This window comes from Porites lutea, chromosome 12 (genome assembly GCF_958299795.1).
Source record: "Porites lutea chromosome 12, jaPorLute2.1, whole genome shotgun sequence".
NCBI classification, from domain to species: domain Eukaryota; kingdom Metazoa; phylum Cnidaria; class Anthozoa; order Scleractinia; family Poritidae; genus Porites; species Porites lutea.
In genome coordinates, this window is record NC_133212.1 from 6,801,712 (window position 1) to 6,823,939 (window position 22,228).

Sequence of the window (22,228 nt, forward strand, 5' to 3'; positions counted from 1 at the left end):
ATGCACAGAACACCCAACACAAATTAGGGGTTGCGTTCTCGTACCTCGGACGCAATCAGCTTTTTTGTTCTCCTACTTATGTACACTTGTGTAAATGCCTTATATGGTGTGAAATAAAAAAAGGGTTAAAGATTGAAAGATAAAGTTTTGATAATTAAAACAGGACCAATACTTTTATCACCGCCACCGACGGCGAAAGAGCACTCGTAATAGCCTTTAACCATCGCTTCCAAAATTGCTAATTTCACGTTTTCATATCAAGTCATTAGGGAGCTTAAAGTGCCTATCACCTAAAATTTTTTATTTTCTTATCTGAAACTACACCTTATTAAAATAACTTCTGCGAAAAAATTTTGCGATTTGAACCAAAGACGATTTTTTTAGAATTTTTTAAAAACGTTCAAATTTGCCGCCATTTTGGCACACCATTCGTCTTAGTCTTCTTTCGGGGAATGACGTACTTTAAGGAACATGTGACTTTATCGACAGGAAAACATTAAAAGTTCTGGTAGGTTTTTCTGTTTCAGAAAAAATTTTTTCTTGCGAAGACATTGTGATTCAATCCTTACTTGTAATTGATCTTTTTTGTGTACAGCTGGTGAAGGAAAGGTAATGCGAGTTCCTTAATTTACGTCACATGACGTCATATATGAGTCTGCTAGTTTGAGTGATCAGCGGCGCGGGTGTACCGCAAAAATGTGGACTTCAAAAATTGGTTAAAAAATCGCATTTTGTTGAAATGGCAAAATTTTTTCGCAGAAGTTATTTTAATAAGGTATAGTTTCAGATAAAAAAAATATAAAATTTTAGGTGATGGGCACTTTAAGATAGAGAAGTTTTCGGGGCGAAGGCGACCGGACTGGCAGAGCAAGCCTGGAACAGAGGTAGCCGTCGCTTCCCTCCAAAATTCGAACATTAAGATCACAGTGAACTCAGGAGGACGCCCGCCTTGGAACAACACAAATTATATGGCTTCACATAAAAAATTAAGAGAATTAATACTTATTTACTTGCATGCAACAACAATAACAACAACAACAACTTTATTTCAGTATTTCCACTTTAGTATGTGGTATTACCTACTGTTCTAAACAATTTTCAATACATACGTTTCATTTATACGATACTCTAACGAAAAAAGTGAGATAAAAACACACAATTCAAATATCGGAGTTATACTTTTTGTCTGGATGCTTTCATTTGGCTAGTAGGACAATTTTGTCCATGTAAAAGGAAAGTAAGCTGTTTCTTTCTGTAACTGTATTATATTGCCACGATTATTTAAATTTGTTAGTAGAAGAAGCTTTTTCAGGTTAAGTGACTTAAAATAAAACTCTTTTCAGCTTCCTACAACGGCTACGAGAGAGACATTTCCTCAATTTCCTTGATTGTTGATGATCGTCTTTGGTTTCACTCTGTAATTCAAACCAGTGACTTGCCGTCATTTCTTCAAATCTTGCAGATACCGATGTCATCGTTGTTAGCTCGGAAGATTCGGGTAAGACTTTTGTTTATGTATTTTTTTTTATTCCATTCTCAAGAGTGTCCTTCTGGGCGGGTTTTCAGTCTGGGATCGACAATTGTATTTGCTCCATGCATTCACGCCAATAAGTGGGGTAGTTTCGAAAACGAAGCACTCGAAAACGAAGACCGAAGCACGAAGCACCCAAATCTCGAAAACGAAGCACCCAAAACTCGAAAACGAAGCACCCAAAACTCGAAAACGAAGCACCCAAAACTCGAAAACGAAGCACCCCACCTCGAAATCGAAGCACCCTAGATCGAAAACGTAGACCCCAAAATCTCGAAAACGAAGCACCCAAAACTCGAAAACGAAGCACTCAAAACTCGAAACCACTGTAGGTTTAATAAGTGCAACTTTACGTCTTACATGACGCAATCCGAATTAGTTGGAGGCAGCGGATGCGTCCGCACCTCCAAAGGTCCACATAATCCATCCCAAGGTTTTATAACCAACTGTTTAACTGAATGTTTCTAGATAGGATATCCTGTATTAATTTTATTTTTAGTCTCGCCATACTTGATACATCTTACCTTAATAGTTTAGGGTGCTTCGTTTTTCGGTACACATACATGTTTATGTGGACTTCAAAACTTATTATTATTATTATTATTATTATTATTATTACTATTATTATTATTATTATTATTATTATTATTCAGTGAGGCGGTGCAGTTCAAATAGATAAAAAGCATAAAAAAATCAAATGGCATGTAACAAACGATAATATCGTCTCAAATACAACAACGTGTAAGCAATGCATTAAAATTCATTCAAAATTTCAACTACAACAAAAGGAAAATCAATTTCCGTTAGTGTTTGCGGTTTTCTCACACCTGATTAGTCGAATACGCAGCCGTGACTAGACAAAGAACTGCTGTGTGTGGGAGACTACCTTAATACTGGCAAGACAGTAACATTCTAGAAATAGTTTGGGCGTTCTCGGTTTTCTGATCACGTCCAAAACATAGCCTCCCACCGGGCCTCCCACGCAGCGGCGGAAATGCATTTACAACTTGAGTAGATTTGAACTGCATTCGATTCGTTATCGTGCTTGATTCCTGCTGTATTAGCATTGGTCTCGTGTTTATAAAGGACAGACCGGTTTCGAGTTTTTGGGTGCTTCGTTTTCGAGATTTAGGGGTCTTCGTTTTCGAGTTTTGGGTGCTTCGTTTTAGAGATTTAGGGTGCTTCGTTTTCGAGTTTAGGGTGCTTCGTTTTCGAGATTTGGGTGCTTCGTGCTTCGGCCTTCGTCTTCGAGTGCTTCGTTTTCGAAACTACCCAACAAGTGGTAGTGGTTTGAAACCGACGATCTTGCTCGAGTATCATGGTTCTTGTTTATGCAGCTCCAAAACTAAATAGTTCATTAGTAACAAATGTATTATTTGTACAACTCGAAGATGTGGAGGGGGTTTTGATGTACATTGAACTAGATCCCCTGCCGTGTATTTTAGGTATATTTTGTCTTAATTTTCATTGAATATCATCTGTGAGAAGTTTCAAGTCGCTGCCCTTCTTCTCTTAATTCTGACGCTTACGGAACCGCCAAACATGTGGAAATCAGAATATTTATTTCGAGGTAGATTTACCGTTGATTTATTTACACATTTTAAAGCAAGGCCCATCTCTCAAACGTCTCGGTTTGAGATCGGTATCTGTAAGATTTGAAGAAATGACGGCAAGTCACCGGTTTGAATTACAGAGTGAAACCAAAGACGATCATCGACAATCAAGGAAATTGAGGAAATGTCTCTCTCGTAGCCGTTGTAGGAAGCCGAAAAGGGTTCTATTTTAAGTCACTTAACCTGAAAAAGCTACTTGTACCAAAAAATTAAATAATCGTGGCAATATAATACAGTTACAGAAAGAGACAGCTTACCTTCCTCCATCGTGCTCACTCCTGCGTGGAAGCGGCGCAGCTAAAAGTACGCGAAACTGCTTTTACATCTGCCGGTAAACATGAGCCCGTGACTTTCTCATTTCCTACCCATGACCCTTGCAGGTACACATCAGTGCACATATGATGGTGATGCCCAGCGCACATAATGAGAGGAAGCAGGAAACTATAGTAAAAATTGTACTAGAAAATTAAGGCGCAAGTAAACAAATAACACTCAGTCTGCACAGTCTGCACAGTCTGCACAGTCTGCACGGTCTGCACAGTCTGCAGTCTGCATGGTCTGCGTTTCAACATGACCAGAAAATTATAGGGATCAAAACTTACCTTTTCGAAAATTTTAGCCACGAAAAGGCTCCCGAAAATTCTAGGTGGCCTTTTTTGGGGTAAAAATCCGTTAAAAATGGGTGATTATACCATTTTGTGGATGTTCGAAAATCCTAGGAGAGGCAGGCAAGCAACAAATTTTTCAACAAATGTTCCGAAAATTCTAGATCTCAAATCGTCTTCCGAACAGATATTTTCCGAAAATTGCAGTTGGGTGCCCCTGATGATTAAAGACGGAGTTTAAGTCTCAAACTGCTTGTTAGCGGAAAAGTTTAAACAAAGTTGCGCCGGAGATATAAACAGGCTTCAATTCCTGTGAACCTTTTTCTCGTGACAATCACAGTAACCTAGCGGAGATCAGGCCCAATTCTACCTCGCATTTGCATACAATCGGAGGTCACGTGAGATAGCAAGTATGCGATATCCGAGCTCAGTGCAAGTTTGGTGTCCGAGCAAGTCAGTTGTGTAACTTATAGAGAGAGGTTCTTTAAGGATTTTTACTGCGTTTCCGACGTTATTCTGACCGACCGTTCCTGATGTCGCAGATAGGCGAACACGAGGCGCTCAACGACGACCCGCTATCGGATGAAGTTCTGGACGAAGGAGAATTACTCAAAGACTCTGGAGAAGATAAAAATATGGCGGCCGAGCCTGGCACAAGCGGCGCGAACGTTTCGCTGTCCGCTGCCGACTTTAAGAGTCTTTCCCTGGCAATATTAAATGTGTCAAAAAGACTCGACAAATTGGAGGAAAAGCCTTCTACGACGGGTAAAGGCCCTGGCAAACGACCGAGCCAGGAACATCAAAATGCCGTTCCCGCCAAAAAGCCCGCCAAAGAATGCTCGAGCTCCTCGAGCGAGCAAAATACCTCGGATAACGAGGCTGTTCAAACACTCATGGCTAATTTTGCCGGCGATGTTGACGATCTCGGTAACGGCGACGAAGATGAAACGCTTACAGAACTACAGAAAGAGTACGAGTCTGAAGACTCTATCGGGAAGAACATTCAAAACCCACAATTTGCCAAGCTCCTTGGCAAGATGTTTCGCAATCGTTTGCCAGACAAAGTCCTTAAAGAGAAGCTCGAGCGACAAGCTCGACCCGAAAACTGTGAAACTGTAAAACCCACACGTGTCAACCCGGGTATTTGGCGAAAACTTCGTGAGCACACGCAAAAGAGGGACTTACAACTGTACAAGATGCAGCAAGCCCTCGTTAAGGGTATAATCCCGGTCGCCCGGTTGACAGACCTGACCATGTCAGAAAAGCATGGGTTAGACAAAGAGGGCATGCAGCTGATCAAGAAATTTGGGCTTGATGCCCTGTCACTACTAACGCATGTAAACTATGAACTAAACATGCAGCGAAAACAGCTCATGAAACCTGACATTGGCAAAGACTACGCCGCCCTTTGCTCACCTCATGTACCATTCACAGACCTGCTTTTTGGTGACGACCTCCAAAAGCAGTTGAAGGACATAGGTGATGTAAACAAGATTGGTGCAAAGGTTCAAAACCATAGAGGATCTCAGAGGAATCCTTCTGGTTACAGCAGCAGCAATACAAACAGACACACTTTTTCTCAACGGAATCCAAAAAACTCCAAAGGCCAAACATTCAGACCTTGGCGTCACAAGGAGACTCCAAAGATGAACCCAAACAAGAGGTCATCACAGTAGCTCATGGTCTTAACACGGTAAATTCTGCTGTACAAAATTTTGTTGCTGGTAACATAGCTCATCACTTTTCTGAGTGGAGGTCTATTACCTCAGACCCAAGCATCCTTGAGATTGTATCGGGCTATCTTATCGATTTTGAACGGTTACCATACCAAACATATGTGCCCTATATAAAATTTTCTAAAGGTGATGAACACATTATTGCAGTAGAGGTTCAAAAACTTCTTGATAAAGGTGTTTTGAGCAAGACAACACACTGCAATGGAGAATTCATCTCTTCGGTCTTTACAAGACCAAAGAAAGATGGGTCTCATAGACTCATCCTGAACCTCAAAAATCTTAATGAGTTTGTTACTTACCAGCATTTTAAAATGGAATCCCTCCAATCAGCTGCCCAACTACTTAAAAAGGACTATTGGATGGCAGTTCTAGACCTCAAGGATGCTTATTACTCTGTACCAATAAATCTCCAGCACAGAAAATACCTAAGGTTTGAATTTAATGGAACCCTTTACGAGTTTACTTGCTTGCCAAATGGCCTGGCCTCGGCCCCTAGGGTCTTCACCAAGCTTATGAAACCAGTCTATGCAACACTAAGATCCAAAGGATACCTAATAGTGGGTTACATAGACCACATATTACTAATGGCAGAAACACCAGAGCAGCTATCGCAAGTAGTTGCTGACACGGTTGCCCTACTCAGGGCACTTGGCTTCACAATCCATGATACTAAATCTGTCACGACACCCTCTCAGATAGCCAAATTTTTGGGATTCATATTGAATTCTAAGAATATGACCATCTCCATGATCCCGGAGAAGGCTGATATTGTACGATCTAAGTGTCACAGCCTTGTGCAGATACAAGGTCCTGCTCAAATCCGAGAGGTGGCCTCAGTTGTGGGCTTGATGGTATCCTCATTTGCAGGAGTGTACTATGGGCCATTATTTTATAGATCTCTAGAGAATATCAAAACTGATGCACTGCAAGCAAATGGCTGGGATCTTGAGGGGAAAGTAACACTCTCACCCCTGTGCAAACAAGACTTCCTTTGGTGGATAAATAATGTTGACCAATATCCACAAACCATCACACCACAAATCCCACATCTAACCCTGACAACCGACAGCTCACTTACGGGCTGGGGGGCAGTGATAGAGGGTACCTCAAGTGTTGCTAGTGGTAGATGGTCATTCCAGGAATCCCAACTTCATATTAATTTCCTAGAGTTAAAAGCCATCCTTCTGGGACTGCAGTCACTCTGCAGTCACCTTACAAATTGTACCATCAAAGTGCTTTGTGACAATACAACTGCAGTCTCGTACATCCGCAGTATGGGTGGCTCTAAATCTAGGAACTGCAATGATATAACTAGGGAAATTCTCATCTGGTGCATGCAGAGGCAGCTGGCACTATCAATCTCTCACATACCAGGGAAAATAAATACAGAAGCTGATAGAGCTAGCAGAGAATCACACAACAGTAATACAGAATGGTCCCTAGACCCTACCATTTTTGATGAACTTAAACTTAAATGGGGCGATCCTGAAATAGACATGTTTGCATCAAGGCTGAACCACAAAGTGTCTCCATATGTAGCCTGGAAACCAGATCCAGGTGCAGCAGCTATTGATGCATTCACTCTGGATTGGTCCAGATATAAACTTATCTATTGTTTTCCTCCTTTCAGCCTCATAGGCAAAGTCCTTCAGTTTATTCAAGAAAGCAGAACAACAGTCATACTTGTGTACCCATACTGGCCAACCCAGGTGTGGTACCCACAGCTCCTACAGTTGATGAAATCTCCTCCAATATCGATCAAAATGCACCGCAAAACCATTATTCTCCCACATCAACCAGAACAAGTCCACCCATTATATCCCAAACTTCAACTTCATGGATGTCTCTTATCAGGGCATCCTTAGCTGCTCAAGGCATAACGGGGGAACCTCAGGACATCATCGTGGCGTCATGGCGAGATGGAACCCGCAAACAATACTGCACATATATTACAGCCTGGTTAAAGTACTGCTCTGATTGTAACATCAGCCAAGTCAATCCCAAGCTGCAGCAAGTCCTTGATTTCCTTACCCTGCAATCTAAACGTGTGGGATATAGTGCGGTTGCAACTGCCCGAAGTGCGCTGTCAAGTTTCATTAAAGTTGATGGTGTAAAAGTGGGTGACCACCCCTTGGTGTCAAGGTTTATGACTGGCCTGTTTAATCAAAAGCCAGCCCTTCTACGCTACTCTGAGACTTGGGACCCCCAAATAGTGCTTAACCACCTTAAGACATTTCCAGCCATTGATGATATGTCACTGAAACAGCTTACCCTGAAACTGGTCATGCTTATGGCCCTATTGTCTGCACAGAGAGTTCAGACTTTACAGTCCTTGTCCTTGGAAGAAATGAGTACCCTACCTGGAAAGTATGTCTTTCGCATCTCTTCTGTTCTAAAACAAACAACTGCCAAAGGGGGCCAGAACAGACATTTACTACCTGTTACTTTTCATAGTTACCCCCTGGACAAACGACTGTGTATCGTGGAGCTACTTTCAGCTTATGTTAAAAGAACCGCTCCTCTCAGGAAAGAGACAAAGCAGTTGCTTATTTGCCATGCTGAACCTCATGGACCAGCTTCAAGGGACACAATATCACGTTGGATAAAACAAACCATGAAGGATGCGGGAATTGATACTACGGTTTTCAAACCCCACAGCACTAGGGGTGCCTCTACTTCAGCAGCTAAAGCATTGAATGTTCCTGTTCAGGTTATAATGAACACTGCTGGATGGCGTTCTGATTCTACTTTTGCTAAATTCTATGATCGCCCTGTCCTCACTACAAACAACTTTGCTGCAGCAATTCTGGGAGATAAGAAATAATATATTGTAATCTCAAATTACTCCCTTCTTTGAGCCAGTGCATATTCAAATAATGCCTTAGATCGATACCAGTTGTTGTTGCAGTATTTACTACTATCATGTAAGAGGCCTATTACAAAATATTACATATTATGTTGTGTTCATTCACCACTTTTTGTTGTCTGAGTTTTCTGTGGCTTTGAGCTTTAAAGTCTCACGTGACCTCCGATTGTATGCAAATGCGAGGTAGAATTGTTAATTAAACGAGACTTACCTGTAAGTCGTGGTTTGATTGAGATTCTACCGTAGCATTTGCAGGAATGAGGAGGTCACATCCCGCCCTACCCCATCCCTATTGTTGGTGACCTCTCATTCCTGCTTTGTCAAAGCCCCACAAAACCGCTTTTAAGACTGAGCTCGGATATCGCATACTTGCTATCTCACGTGACCTCCTCATTCCTGCAAATGCTACGGTAGAATCTCAATTAAACCACGACTTACAGGTAAGTCTCGTTTAATTAACAATTTTAGCGGTTCTCATACATTCTATCTAACGGCTACCGTTTTGCCTTGCCCACCGGAATGTAATTTTCAAAGCGAAACGAAAACAGAGCCTGATCTCAGGTTACAATCACAGCAGTATTCAGTAGGCATTACGTCAAACGCATTCGACAATTTTCTTCACGTTCAGACTGAGGACCTTTATACACGTAAAACTCAGCAAACTGAAAAGTCAGGCGAGAACTTTGTGAATTCCGCCTCCGGGGAAATACGGGGTTGAATAAACAATGGGATGTTGATTACTGTTAACGGGGTCTTACTAAACAGAGTATGGGAGTAACGAGAAAACGAGTAACGGGATAAAAATTTAAGAGGTTAAAAAAATTAAAAAAAGAAAACCTAATGAAAGAAAAACCAAAACAGGTTGTTAGTAAACCCCGTAACGGCGTAACGACTGAAACAGCGTAGCGAATTTTTTTTTTTCTGAAGCTCGATTTCTCCAGCTATTGAGCGAGATAAGAATCGTTTTGTCCTTAAAAGATATATCCTCATCTTGTATCTTTGATGAGATGACGTTTACGTTTGCGAAGGGGAAAGTAAAACTCTGACTTTTTAGCCGGGGCTAGCTAATCGAAAGAAACCGAACCAAAAATCAATCGAACCCAGTTCGATTGGTTCGGTAATCGACCATAGTCGAACTGGACCTTTTCAGTCAATTCGATTTATTAACCGAACTCAATCGACGCGATTAGTTCGATTTTGTTCGGCAGAAAGACAAAACGCATCCTCTGCATCCAGTTTTATTTGAATTGGAAACATTTCTCTAATATGTATGTGAAGCAGTTTCAAACAAAAATATTTCAATGAACCTGGAATGAACTAAAATCTTCATTGTTTAAGTGATTCAAATTCGATAAATTCACAGTTAATACTGAAGAACATGATGAACAGCACAGCTGACGGCACAGTAAAACCATGCATGTGAAATGTTTTCCCGGGACAATACCGACCGGGGTATTCTTAGGATACCATCACTAGTCTACACAAATGAACTTAACGTTTTTTAGCTTAATGATTATCAGCTACTTTGTTCTCCTACTTATGTACACTTGTGTAAATGCCTTATATGGTGTGAAATAAAAAAAAGATTAAAGATTGAAACATAAAGTTTCGATAATTAAAAAAGGACCAATACTTTTTTCACCGACACCGACGGCGAAAGAACACTCGTAATAGCCTTTAACCATCGCTTCCAAAATTGCTAATTTCACGTTTTCCACCCTCTGTGACATCGTTGCGTACTCGTGTTTGAAATTGAAGCCAATACATGCAACTTATTTGAACGCAATACCTTGTTTGAAACCAGATGAAACTGGCTTATTTTCGATTGTTGCAGTGTTCGAGTTTCGAATGTTCGATTATGTTCGATTGGCAAAATCTTGGGGTGACTTTGATTAAGTTCGATTACCGAACACACTTGAAGTCAATCGAACGATTGGAGTTCGATTACCGATTTTTCGATTGGTTTCGCTCTCTAAACGTTGAGCAGAGAAAAAAGTTGATCAGTACGAATGCAGAGAAAGATCGAGCAAACAGTGGCCACAGCTCAAAACCTAGCCTGCCCTCATTTTCACTTTATAATAAAGTTTTACTGAGTATAACGAGGGTCTCAATGGGGTTAACCGATAGGCGTAAAACGGCCCAAAATTTAGTCGATAGCCGTAAAAATTGAAAAATTTTAACCGTTAGCCGTAAATAGGGTAAAAAGAGTTTAACCGTAAAAAAATTTTGCTCCTTAGATTTGATATTGAGGAACGTGCTAAACTCATTTAGAACGATTGCGTTTCTTATTTCGCGGCTACTTTGACTCTTTACGTTCCCGTTTCTGCTAGTTTTGCTTTTCACGAAGATTCTATTCAAATAAACTGTTATGTCGTTTATTAGGAATGGTCCTTTTCATGACTCACAAAAAATTTGAGTTGGCTGGCAACAGCTTAACCTTTAGTTTCTATTTTAAACAAAGAGTTCATGTCATTTTAAGAGAATGAGAAAACTGTGGCAAAGATCTGCAAAGCCGCGTACTTCTCAGCTTGGCGCCGACACTTGTAAATGTGAGAGTCACCGAAATGTTCGAGTCTCAATCTGTATGCTTGTTCTTTTTTAGTTCATGTTGTACAATCTGTTCTTCACTGGGGTGAAGACCCTATCGTGGTTGTAAAAAGAGAAGAGGGTAGCAAATACAAAGCGACTCGAAGAACGAATCAGTAGCCCCTGAAGGAAAGGAAATCACGCCAAGATGCAAAAGATGACAAACTTTTTCATTGTTAACATTTCTATGCGTAAAATCATATTACAAGTGGAATACTCTTAAAGCATGATTTATGAAATATTAAGAGCGACTCCGCGTAAATATCAACTACACGTGGAAATAGTCAAAAAATGGCCTGGCCTCAAACTCAGCCAGAATAAAGCCCTATGTGCCCTAGTTACAAAATCGTTGGTTTAAGTACGATCGAGTGAATAATATTTTTTTAACGAATTTTTTTCTTCTCGAGGCCTAAAATGGGCAAAAATCATGCGAAATTAGAGTCATATTCAGTGGCTCGTATATTTTAAAATAAAGTTGGCTACTAAAATATAATGACACTTCGTATTTTTACTATCTTTCCTCTATAATTTTTACTGATTAGTTCGCGATTTGGTCAACAAGAGATTTTTTAAGAAATTTTTAAAGTTGTTGACTCAAACTCGCTTAATCAACCATCAAAATTTAGCACTTTTTCACGAGCTAAAAAAGCGGATTGGTACATGGCTTTGAACACCAAGACTTATTTAGCCTGAAAGAGCATTCTTTTTTCTTCAAATTAGCGAAATAAAATTTTTGGGCAAATGAAATCTCGAGCGCTGGCAAAGCGAAGCAAATGTAAATGTTACACTAAAAACAGGCGAAAAACGTGACCTCTGACCGAAGCACAACCAAATGCGAATTACGGTAGGCGCCAAACCTTTAATTATTCGGTTACTTCTCGAAACAATATTGGTCCGAAATGTGTATGGGTTTTTTGAAATAAAGCTGAGTTAAAGTACTAAGTGTCAAAAAGTCCACAAAGCGGTAAAAAATACAACAAAAGTCACAAGTAATCTGTTCCGTTTTCTGAATTTTATGCAGCGATTTAACGAATTAACAATTTTTAATCCAACGATTAATAACCCACCTGAGACTGTGTTAGTTTAAGAGTCCATAGAACTTCTCAGAAGATTCCTCGGAAAGACCCCCAGAAGGAAATGAGTGAAGAATTTGAACTTATAACCGTAACAATTTCACTTGCCGCTACGGCAATGAATGAAAACAACTGTCAAACTGCCACAGGCAAACCAGCTTTCAGTGCAGTCATGCAAAGCATGTCACGTCACGTAATTCTGCCCCGCGCATTTGGGAAGGAGGGAAGAAATTCTTCCATGCTGTGCGCTAAAACATTTATGAAATAAAATTAGCTTTGGACTGTTTCATTTTTGCCCTCGCTTGAGGGCAAAGGTGCCTCTTCCGCCTTGGACTTGATGAGCAGGAGTTTTTAGGGGATTCGTAATTCCTCCCTCCCCACAAACGAAAAGTGTGAATTTTTTTTTTTTACCTTTAATCTCAACAACATTATACCCTCAATTTTCTGATTTTCCCTTAGCTTTATTTACAGACTGGTATGAATGACACATATCTTGGTCGCAGGTAAGGGAGGAAATATGGAAAATATGACTCTCCAGAAAATGCCACCAAAGGAGGCTAAATGTTTGGTTGCCTCTTAGGCCAAATTCGCTTCAGGGATCCGGATTTCTTGTCAGTGGAACTTGTGGAACGCACAAGTGTAATAACTGGACCCAAGTGTAATAAAAGTCCATCCGTAATAACATTTGAACCCAAGTGTAATAAGGTTTCATCTGTCACGACTGAAACAATATGAGACATGTCCATAACAGCCTAAGGATGGTCATCTTAACTTAAAAAGCTGACATCACGGTTCATGTGACAAAACAGAACGAGAAAAAAAAGGAACGAGAAAAAATACCATAGAATCTAGCAATGGCTCTCAGTTAAAGTTTTGGCAAATTTTTGCTATGAAACGTGCTTTTTTTAAAAAATCATCGCTCCAGAACAAATAAATATGTCATTCCCGTTCGCTTACATAAAATGTCAGGCTAAACAATTTTAAACCCAGTGGACTGATCTGTTATTATTTTTTCCCCTCTGTCTTCTTGTCATTTTCACTATTTCACTCACGGCTGAATTTTATTGATAGGATTTCATGACTGTCAGTACTGTCCGGACCCCCCGGACCATCTTCCTGGATCCGCCACTGCTTTAGTGCCCTTCGATATCCTTTCTATAGCATTCGGTACTTCGAACACACCAATTGCTAACTATAGATGCACGTTCTGAACTTGAAAGACAATAATTATTAACAGCAGATAAAATAAAGAAGTGCACAGCGCCCCTCGAGCAAAAACGGGGAAAAAGTTATTCTTTTCTTTAACTAGTTACAAAGATACAGTCCAAAGTTAGTTTTATTTCAGAAATGTTTTAGCGCACAGCATGGAAGAATTTCTTCCCTCCTTCCCAAATGCGCGGGGCAGAATTACGTGACGTGACATGCTTTGCATGACTGAACTGAAAGCTGGTTTGCCTGTGGCAGTTCGACAGTTGTTTTCGTGCCGTGGCGGCAAGTGAAATTGTTACAGTTATAAGTTCAAATTCTTCATTCATTTCCTTCTGGGGGTCTTTCCGAGGAATCTTCTGAGAAGTTCTATGGACTCTTAAAATAACAGAGTCTCAGGTGGGTATCGTTGGATTAAAAAAGTGTTAATTCGTTAAATCGCATAAATCGCTCCATAAAATTCAGAAAATGGAACAGATTTAATACTCGCGATCGTGACTTTTGCTGTATTTTTTACCGCTTTGTGGCCTTTTTGACACTTAATACTTTAACTCAGCTTTATTTTAAAAAATCTATACACATTTCGGACCAATATTGTTTGTTTTAACTTTATAGTTAACTGTAACTGAAAAAAATTAACCGATAGCCGTAAAAGAGCCAAAATTTTAGCCGATAACCGTAAATGCCACCACCCCATTGAGACCCTCTATAACGTTGCTGAGGTTTAAATTTCAAAATGCGACCAAGTTTGTGAATTATTTAAGACTTCCGATTTTCTGCCTGGGCCTATTAAAAATTAGCTGCCGAAGACGGCAAGTCCAGTGACAGAATTGAGGTAACTTCCCTTCATAAAAAGCGAACATATTGGCAATCTTCTACTTAAATTCCACAAAACAGTTATGGTTTTCTAAAAATGTATAAACGGCACATTTTTTTATCTAGAGAAGAAAATATTAAGCTGTTCCAGGCGTTCAGATAGAAGAGCGCGGGTGAAAAGTTAACGAGGAAAAAAAAACGATTAGAGACTAGAGAGAGGGAGGACACTAAACCACAGTGGCGTAGTCCATTTTAGGGGTTGTCCATATGGGTAGTCCATGGACTTGGGATGAGAGTTTTGTTCACCACCAGAAAAACTAGTGTACGGGAAACCAAAACACCAGCAAATTCATTTTTTTTTTTTATGAGCAGCTCTCCTGTCGTTCCATTTAAAAAGTGATTAGCTAAAATGGTATGGCAAATATATTGTCTCACTTTTAAAACTGGTACAGTGATTTGTTCTATGTGCTTTTGATTTTTCCCTCCGAATGTTCAGAAGTTATAACTGCACGACCGTACGAAAGACAAATAAATAAATTATGTTTTAAGGTTTAAGGCGGCTTTAAAGTGCGGGTTACTAGTGGACTAGTCAGACTTGTCATCCGGGGGGGGGGGACTCCGCATATGAAAGGGGTGGGGATGCTCGTCGGAAATTTTGAATTAAACCCCTAAAGGAGACCAATCTGGGAGTGGCTCAAGCGTTTTTGGCCCCTAAAAGAGACCATGTTAAAACACAGACAAAAAACATTTTTTTATATATTTTTTCGCGTGCAACCCTAAACGAGACCTTCACGGCTAAATATGATGGCATTTTGCCCAGAACACCCTAAGTGAGACCAAAATCCGAAATTTACACCCCTAAGCGAGACGACGAGCATCCCCACCCCTTTCATATGCGGAGTACCCCCCCCCCCCCGGGCTTGCCATAGAGTACATTGTGTTGAAATTTTTGGGCACGATACCTCTGCTATTGTATTTCCATTTCCCAGTAAACATTTCTTGCTGTTCAAGCCAAATCTTTGAGATCCAAATTAACTTAAATTTCTTGTATTGTTGTTAAATGTATCCCTGCTAACAACTAAAGATTGAATGTCACGTATACGTAAAAGCTACATTAAATTGTTCTATTTAGACTTGTCCTACATTTAACACAATTTCTACAAACAGCACGCAACAAAAGCAGAGTCGGATGAAATTAAATCCCTTCATCATTACAAGAAATGCGCATGTCCCACTAGATCCTTTTTGTTTGCCATGGCTGCTAAGAAGGAAACATTTTTCTTTTTTCAAGAAGTTGTTGGCGGCCATGATTTGCGATTTTCAAACCAAGGATAGGAGCAAGTCCTGATCTAAGTCACTGATACCGCTACTTCAGTGTAAGAGAAGCATGGACGCGCACAAGTCAGCGCTTTCATTATTTTATTTATAAACGGGTGTCGAAATGAAGTGGATCTCATTTTGTCAAGAACGTCTATGTTCGCGCCGCTTCGAAATGTTAGCTTGTTAACAGCCTGTTTGTGGGAGGAGCGTTTCGTGAGGACACAAACTATAATTCTAGGTTTTCACATGACGTCACAAAAGTTCAAACTAAGAAACTATCGCTTCTTCTGAGTTTCTACCTTCATGTGGTATTACAGCACCTTAAAACCTTTACACAACAAATTTTCGGTTCAAAAGGCTTATTAGTTTTGCGACACTGGGCCAGGTTGCATAATACCTTCTTAAGATAAGAGAGCTCTTAACTTTTGTTCTGGAACAATAACCTATTGTTTTGAAATAATAGTTACGAGTTCAAAAAGTGCTTAAAACAACGACGTCAACCACTCCTCCCTCCAGCAAAGTCGAAGGTATTTTCGTGCCGAAAAAGTCATCTGGCTACGGCTTTTATTTGCAACTGAATATGCCTATCCAGCAGATAAAGTAACAAAACGTTCCGTTTATCGTTCACCTTAAAAGAATATTTCCTACAGCCCAATTTGTACAGCCACCCCTAGCCTAGAAAAATTGCCTTTGACATCCCAGTTAAACTGGCCTTTCGGCGATTCTTGACTAAAACCCCACTCTAACAAAAGAAAAATCTAAATATCGCCTGAATTACTCAGTCCAAACGCTGACATTCTCCTCTCGACATTCCTCTGACCAACTCCCAGCATAACGCTGATTTGCGATGCGTTGAACCCTTAGTCCGATAAGAAAGACAGTTGTTCCCTCGGTATTTCATAAGGAGGCCTTCCTCGGGTCCCAGTGCAAAATGCTGGGGCCGCATATCCATCACTTGCCACTACATTATGATTCGCCTCAAGCTGTACAACACTCTTGTACAAACCTCTCATCGTATTAACGATCTCATCAGGCACTTCGAGATTTACGAGCATCCTACTTATATAGTCTAGTCTTAAGCCCGGGGGGGGGGGGGGGGAAGTACTGCCATATATGGGCTATATAGGTATGTGCCGCTGTGAAGGGTATGGTTTTCAAACAGTTTACTCTGAGATAGGGTATATAAATCAGAACATTTGGGTCTAGAATAGGGTATCATTTTTCAAGAAACTGATCAGTTCGTTGAAGATTTTATCTAGACTAGGGAAACAGCTACTCTAGGATAGGGGGGATTTGGGGAGTTTACTCTAGTATAGGGTAGCAAAATTTAGCTGAACTAGCTCTGGTATAGGTTAAGGGTTCCAGGGTCCCAGCGGCACATCCCCACCCAGAAATTCCTAAAGTACCCCCCCCCCCCCCCTTCCCGCGGGGTCTTAAGACGATTGAGCCGATTTCACAGCCATTCTCTGAATTCTCTAACCGCTCGATGTGAGTTATGAGGTCAATTATGGCTTCCACAACGCTCGGAAGGTCCATCATTTTGTGTAAGGACTATGGGACCGGAGACTGTAAATAACCCCTGCGTCAGCGTTTGACATATGATACATTTTGGCGGACATTTTACGCTGTCCTCACAACGAGGTCAAGAATACGTAGCGATGAACTTTAATCGCACGGTAATTATTCACGACTCATCGCGTCTGATACGAGTTCAATATCTTTTTAACATCGGACTATAAAAAGAGATGATGAGATTTATATATAACGCCGAGCACTGAATACTGAAATTGCAAAGTTGGGTTTGGTTGTTCAACTGTCATGTACGTTGTAGTATAAGCAGAATGCTGCGCGCTCAATTTTCAAGAACAAGTAATCATGTTAAATGTTGGGAGTTTAAGTTGAATTATTAACTTTAAATGTTGAAACGTGAAGTTGAAAGTTGAGTGCTATAATTTAATGTTAGCGGGTCAAGTTGAATGTTGAGGACTCAAGTTGATTTTTGGCGGGGTTTGAACACCATAACAGTATATGAAAATAATATTGATCTTTACCAGCTTGAAACCGTTTTTTATATTATTCTTTAATACTACGTCTAGGTCTAGTCTCTTTACTTTTGCCCTTTTCTATGTGCTGTATGCCTCGATCCTCAAACTTGGGGGAATCACATATGGAGGAAACAACAACAACAATAACAGAACAAGAATTTCTGGTCTTCCCACCTAGTACATGACAGATTAATCGAGATAAGCCAGTGAATGGGGAAGACATTCTCCTCGGCGGCACTAAAAACTGGAATCCGGAAACGGAAACGGAATCACGGAAACGGAAACGGAAACAGAATACGGAATCAAATATCAATGATAGCTAGCTAGCAGAAAATTAAACAATTTCATATTGCATAATTCAGTACAATCCAAAGAGAATCTGTTTTAGTTTCCTTGGCAGTTCCCTTAAATGTATTCTTGTTATTGTGTCTTGATAAGATTTGCCGTAGTGTGGTTATTGCACTGCAAGGCCGATGAAAGTAAATTTACGAGTAATTTTTTTTCACGAGTTTATGGGTTGAATAATACAGTTAAATATTACCTCTGTAGCTAAATGTCAAGAATAGTAGTAGTTGGCTTCAGACCACACCACGTGATTGTCCCCAAACTGAATACTCAATGCATGACCGACCCTTGATGTGACCACAGTTCCGGTGTTTTAGCAATAAGTTCAACTTTTTCGCCAAGCTGAATACTGATGGGATACTGGTGTACCGGTAATTGAGTTTACGTTGACGTCCGTATTTTTGTCGAAGAGGCTTATTAAAAATGGGGCATTATTTTGATGTAATCAGTTGCGGAATGAAGCAAATGCATGCACAATTCTCTCTTCTCTTTGGACTCCACAATACCATGGTTCTCTTGAGTAAGTTGTCTTGATAAATAAAACTGAACACTGTTGAAGAGAACCCGGAAAAGACACTCAGGAAAAACTTGACGGCGACGCCTTTCAGTTATATAAACGACGCCTCTGTCGATTTAAACGAAGTCTGTCTCCATATAACTTACCTGTTTCTTAAGGAACTAGCTTTTGTCAGTGACGTTTTTGTCCTCGCTTTGCTGTCCTATGACAATTTGCATCCATTGCCGGAAGTGGTATCAAGAGTCTTTTCACCAGAATCGACTCCCGTGATATAGCAGTACCAGCAGTCTCCTCTCACACCTAATTTATTCATTTATGTCTTTTTTTTTCTGTCATTTTGCCATTGCTAACATTTTTTTTTTCAAGTCGATCGCTTGGATCGGAACCTTCTTTCACGGATTCCGTATTCCGTTTCCGTTTCCGTTTCCGTTTCCGGATTCCGGATTCCATGTTTTAGTGCTGCCGCGTTCTCCTTCATTTGCAACCGTAATTCCTGTTCAAGGGAATTTTCAATCCAAATTTTACGAAAAGATGAATATTTGAATTTCATATATTTTTACTATGGGATGAGGTCCCTGTAACTTAGGCTACATTAAATTGGCTACATTCATGTGGAAAAATTTAGATGCCTAGTTGTTCAAAGATTTGAATGCCAAAATTGAGGTCAAATATGTAGCCGGTACGGTCGAAAATTTGATGGGTGGGCTGTGAACACCATAACCATCGAAATTTTTGTACAGTAAAGACGTGGTAGTATGGATGCATGGTAACTCAGCTCAGAGATGCCATTTTGGATCTGCTTAACCTAGAGTATTTGTCCCTGAACCCATGCTGATCCCTGTCCCTTGTACCACTTGTGAGTGATCATTTTTAACAGTCAAAGACAAGTTTGTCAGTTACGTGTAACTCATGCAGGATGAGGAGATTTTTCAAACCATACTAGAATGATGAGCACAATTCAGTCAATGAGGCCAGAGAAAAAGGAAAAAAAAAACATGTAACATTGGGTCAAAAATTTCCATGATAATCTTGTTGCAGTACCCGCCTACCTTTCCTTTCATCTAATTTTAATATCCTGAAAGCTTTCCCCAAAATTTTTCCCACCGAATTAAAGACAAATGTACAGAGAAGAAAACAAATGAGGCAAGAAAAGGCAAAAGAAGAGGAGAGGAGGAAAAGTGGAAAGATCCTGAAATTGGAATTACTTTCTGGGCATGCCCAAACTTGACAGAAGCTAAAATTTTGCATCTGATATTAAGGCTGTGAAGTGTACAACCTCTTAACAGCCTTTTTGGTATTTATCAATTAATGAAAGAGGCTGAGTATCTTACGAAGAATTATGGAGATTGAGGAGGGTGTTTTCCTGTAGTGGATAACACCCTCCGAGAACTCCATAATTCTTCATATGATATGAGAGCCGAATTCAATAATAATTTTATTTTATTATTCAATTTTATTATTCGTTCAAAATAATTCCTAGTTTAAAAACATAGCTAAAACATGGTTACCTCCATCGATGTTAAGTTCATCTTCGATAGCGCACATTTAAGGTTGGTCAGCCCCGCAAATATTCTCCAAATAGCAGATGTCGCCCTTTGAGTTGTCTTCTTGCTGTTCTGGCCATGCTTTTAGCTATTATTTCACCTAGTTGTTACTCTTGAAACAAGTGAAATGTCTGCCATTTTTGTTTTCACAACTAAATCAACTCAACCTCATCCTCAGGTCTTCTCGGTTAACGGTGCATTTACCTGCAAGGAAGCTGCACTTTTGACGTCGTCGGTTGATTAATCCCAAAATTCTTCCAAATCTGGTCATCAGTAGCTGGTTATGGTGAATTATGTGTGTGCTTTTAGCCAATCAAAATTGGGGAAATATTTTGAATGAATAATGATAAAGTTTTACTCCTTTATAGCCAGACTGAGACCAGAACATCACTTAACTAGCTTCAAAACACGGTTTTTGGCAAAATTCCCAGTACTTAGTGAATGGGTTAAATGAATTTGCTTAAGCAGGCCTTTGCGCAATGTACATGTGAGTGAACCGTCTGATCTGGTCAAATTTTTCAGCCAGTTGAAAATTTGTCTGGTGCAGCGTGAACATAACTTTATACTACACAAATGATACTGTGATTCCCAAAAAGGCACTAGTATCCAAAGCTAGGCTGCGTGTGACCTCCTTCGCCTGTAAATTAAAGTAGTAGGTGTAAGGACATTAATTCACTGGCTTCTTCTGTGGGGGGCCCTTCTGTTGAAGCTGGCTGGGGTCTCTTATTTATTCGCCACCTTTAGAGTTGCTGTTTTACTATAGCTTAGTAAATAATTATGTGCTTATAATGCTTACTTTTTGGTAGCAATAAATTCCTTTCTCTTTTACTGTGTTGTGGAAGAAATTGTGGGATTCCACTTTGTTGACAGTTGTTGACACAGTCACTCAGTTGACTACATTCAAATAAATGTTTTAAGTTAAGAATTTTTTTTTCAAAATGCAATGTCCCCTATAAAAAAAGGAGAGTATATTCTCACTCAACAGTATTTTTAACACACCTCTGTGGTAAAATGTCACCTTTCAATGAACATATATCAACCATCTCAACCACTGTATGCTTCTAAATCCTATATCAGGGGATTATTATTACCCAGCAAAAACCTCTCTCAGTTGGGTTCTGGATCGTGGATGTTGTATCTCAAATTGTTGGTGGCTAGGAATGTGGTCAAAAATACAAACAAAAACCTTTATACCTCCCGTTTTTACTGCCCAGCATAATAATAATAATAATAATAATAATAATAATAATAATAATAATAATTTCCATGTGCATTAGTGCATAATTATACTTCATGAAGTCAAGGCTCAGTCATATGTCTTTTCCTAAACAGGGTATGTATCATGAATACCTCAGATGATCAGCAGCCTTGCACCTCATCTGTAATCATTCGTGTGCCTCTCAGTTCTGATCAATTGGAATGCCAGAAGATGATTAGAAGAAGTAGTGATGAGATTCTGAGCCATATAACATTCCTTTATCTATCAAAGTTGTCATGGTATGTTGTCATAACAACTGTCTTTTCGGCAGCTGCAGCCACATCGTGGTCATTGTGGATCTTTGTACTATATATTATTGTGTTTGCTGTTGTTGTTGTGCATCCTTATTTCAAATGGCGATCTATGTTTAAGCGCTGGCAAAATTCAGTGTTACAGGCAGAAATTAGGGACAGTGTCAGCTGTCATACTTGGGTGGCCGAGTAGAACAGTAAATTTGTTGGAATGGTGAGACTCTGTCACATTGACCCATGTACTGCTGAACTCAAGCACATGTTCGTTTTACGGAGCTGTAGAGGAATGGGAATCAGTAATAAACTGCTCGGTGAATTAATCAGATATGCTAAAAGAGAGAGGCTAAAAAAGGTCGTGTTGTTTGTATCAAGTGCGCAGACACCTGCGGTACAACTCTATAAGAAGCATGGTTTTAAAGTGGTGTCAACAGAGAGGCCATTTTCTATAAACATGCTTGTGTTCGAGTAGCTTAACCTTGAGTTGCAGCTTTGAGGAAGATACTGGGGTGCCTTGTGATGGATGCCTTCCCCTCCAACGGGAAGAAGTCAGTTGGGTTAGGTTATCGTAACTTTGCTAGACTGAGTTCGCCTTTTTGAAAACAACAGTGTATGCAATGCACAACAAATACCGCCTTGGTTGTTTAGACGGGAGAATTTTCATCTTTTGCTGGGAAAAATCTTCAACAAGTTATTTACTGCCCTAGGTTTGCCACGTCCAGGGAAATCAAACAGTACCTTATAGCAAAGGTTACTATTAGTTATGACCTCAGTTATTGTGACCAAACTTAAAACTAATATAAGGGTTGATTTACAGGTAACGGTTCATTAGCACGATTGTGTTAAGATAACATGAAGCTTTACCGAGGCGGGGCGGGGGGAACTCGGCATATGAGAGGGGTGGGGATGCTCGACGTCG

General features: G+C 40.0%; 2 protein-coding genes across 2 annotated transcripts; both read left to right on the plus strand.

Annotated features, from left to right (window-relative positions):
- The first annotated feature begins 4,198 nt into the window (after positions 1 to 4,198).
- On the plus strand, positions 4,199 to 7,232 carry LOC140921643 (uncharacterized). Its single transcript, XM_073371651.1, has 2 exons — positions 4,199 to 5,442; positions 7,116 to 7,232. Exon 1 carries the CDS (start codon positions 4,283 to 4,285, stop codon positions 5,423 to 5,425), a length of 1,143 nt encoding a protein of 380 aa, XP_073227752.1. The 5' UTR covers positions 4,199 to 4,282; the 3' UTR covers positions 5,426 to 5,442; positions 7,116 to 7,232.
- On the plus strand, positions 5,797 to 8,367 carry LOC140953628 (uncharacterized). The gene has a single exon (XM_073403046.1). The coding sequence runs from the start codon at positions 5,797 to 5,799 to the stop codon at positions 7,348 to 7,350; it is 1,554 nt and encodes a 517-aa protein (XP_073259147.1). The 3' UTR covers positions 7,351 to 8,367.
- Positions 8,368 to 22,228: the final 13,861 nt, after the last annotated feature.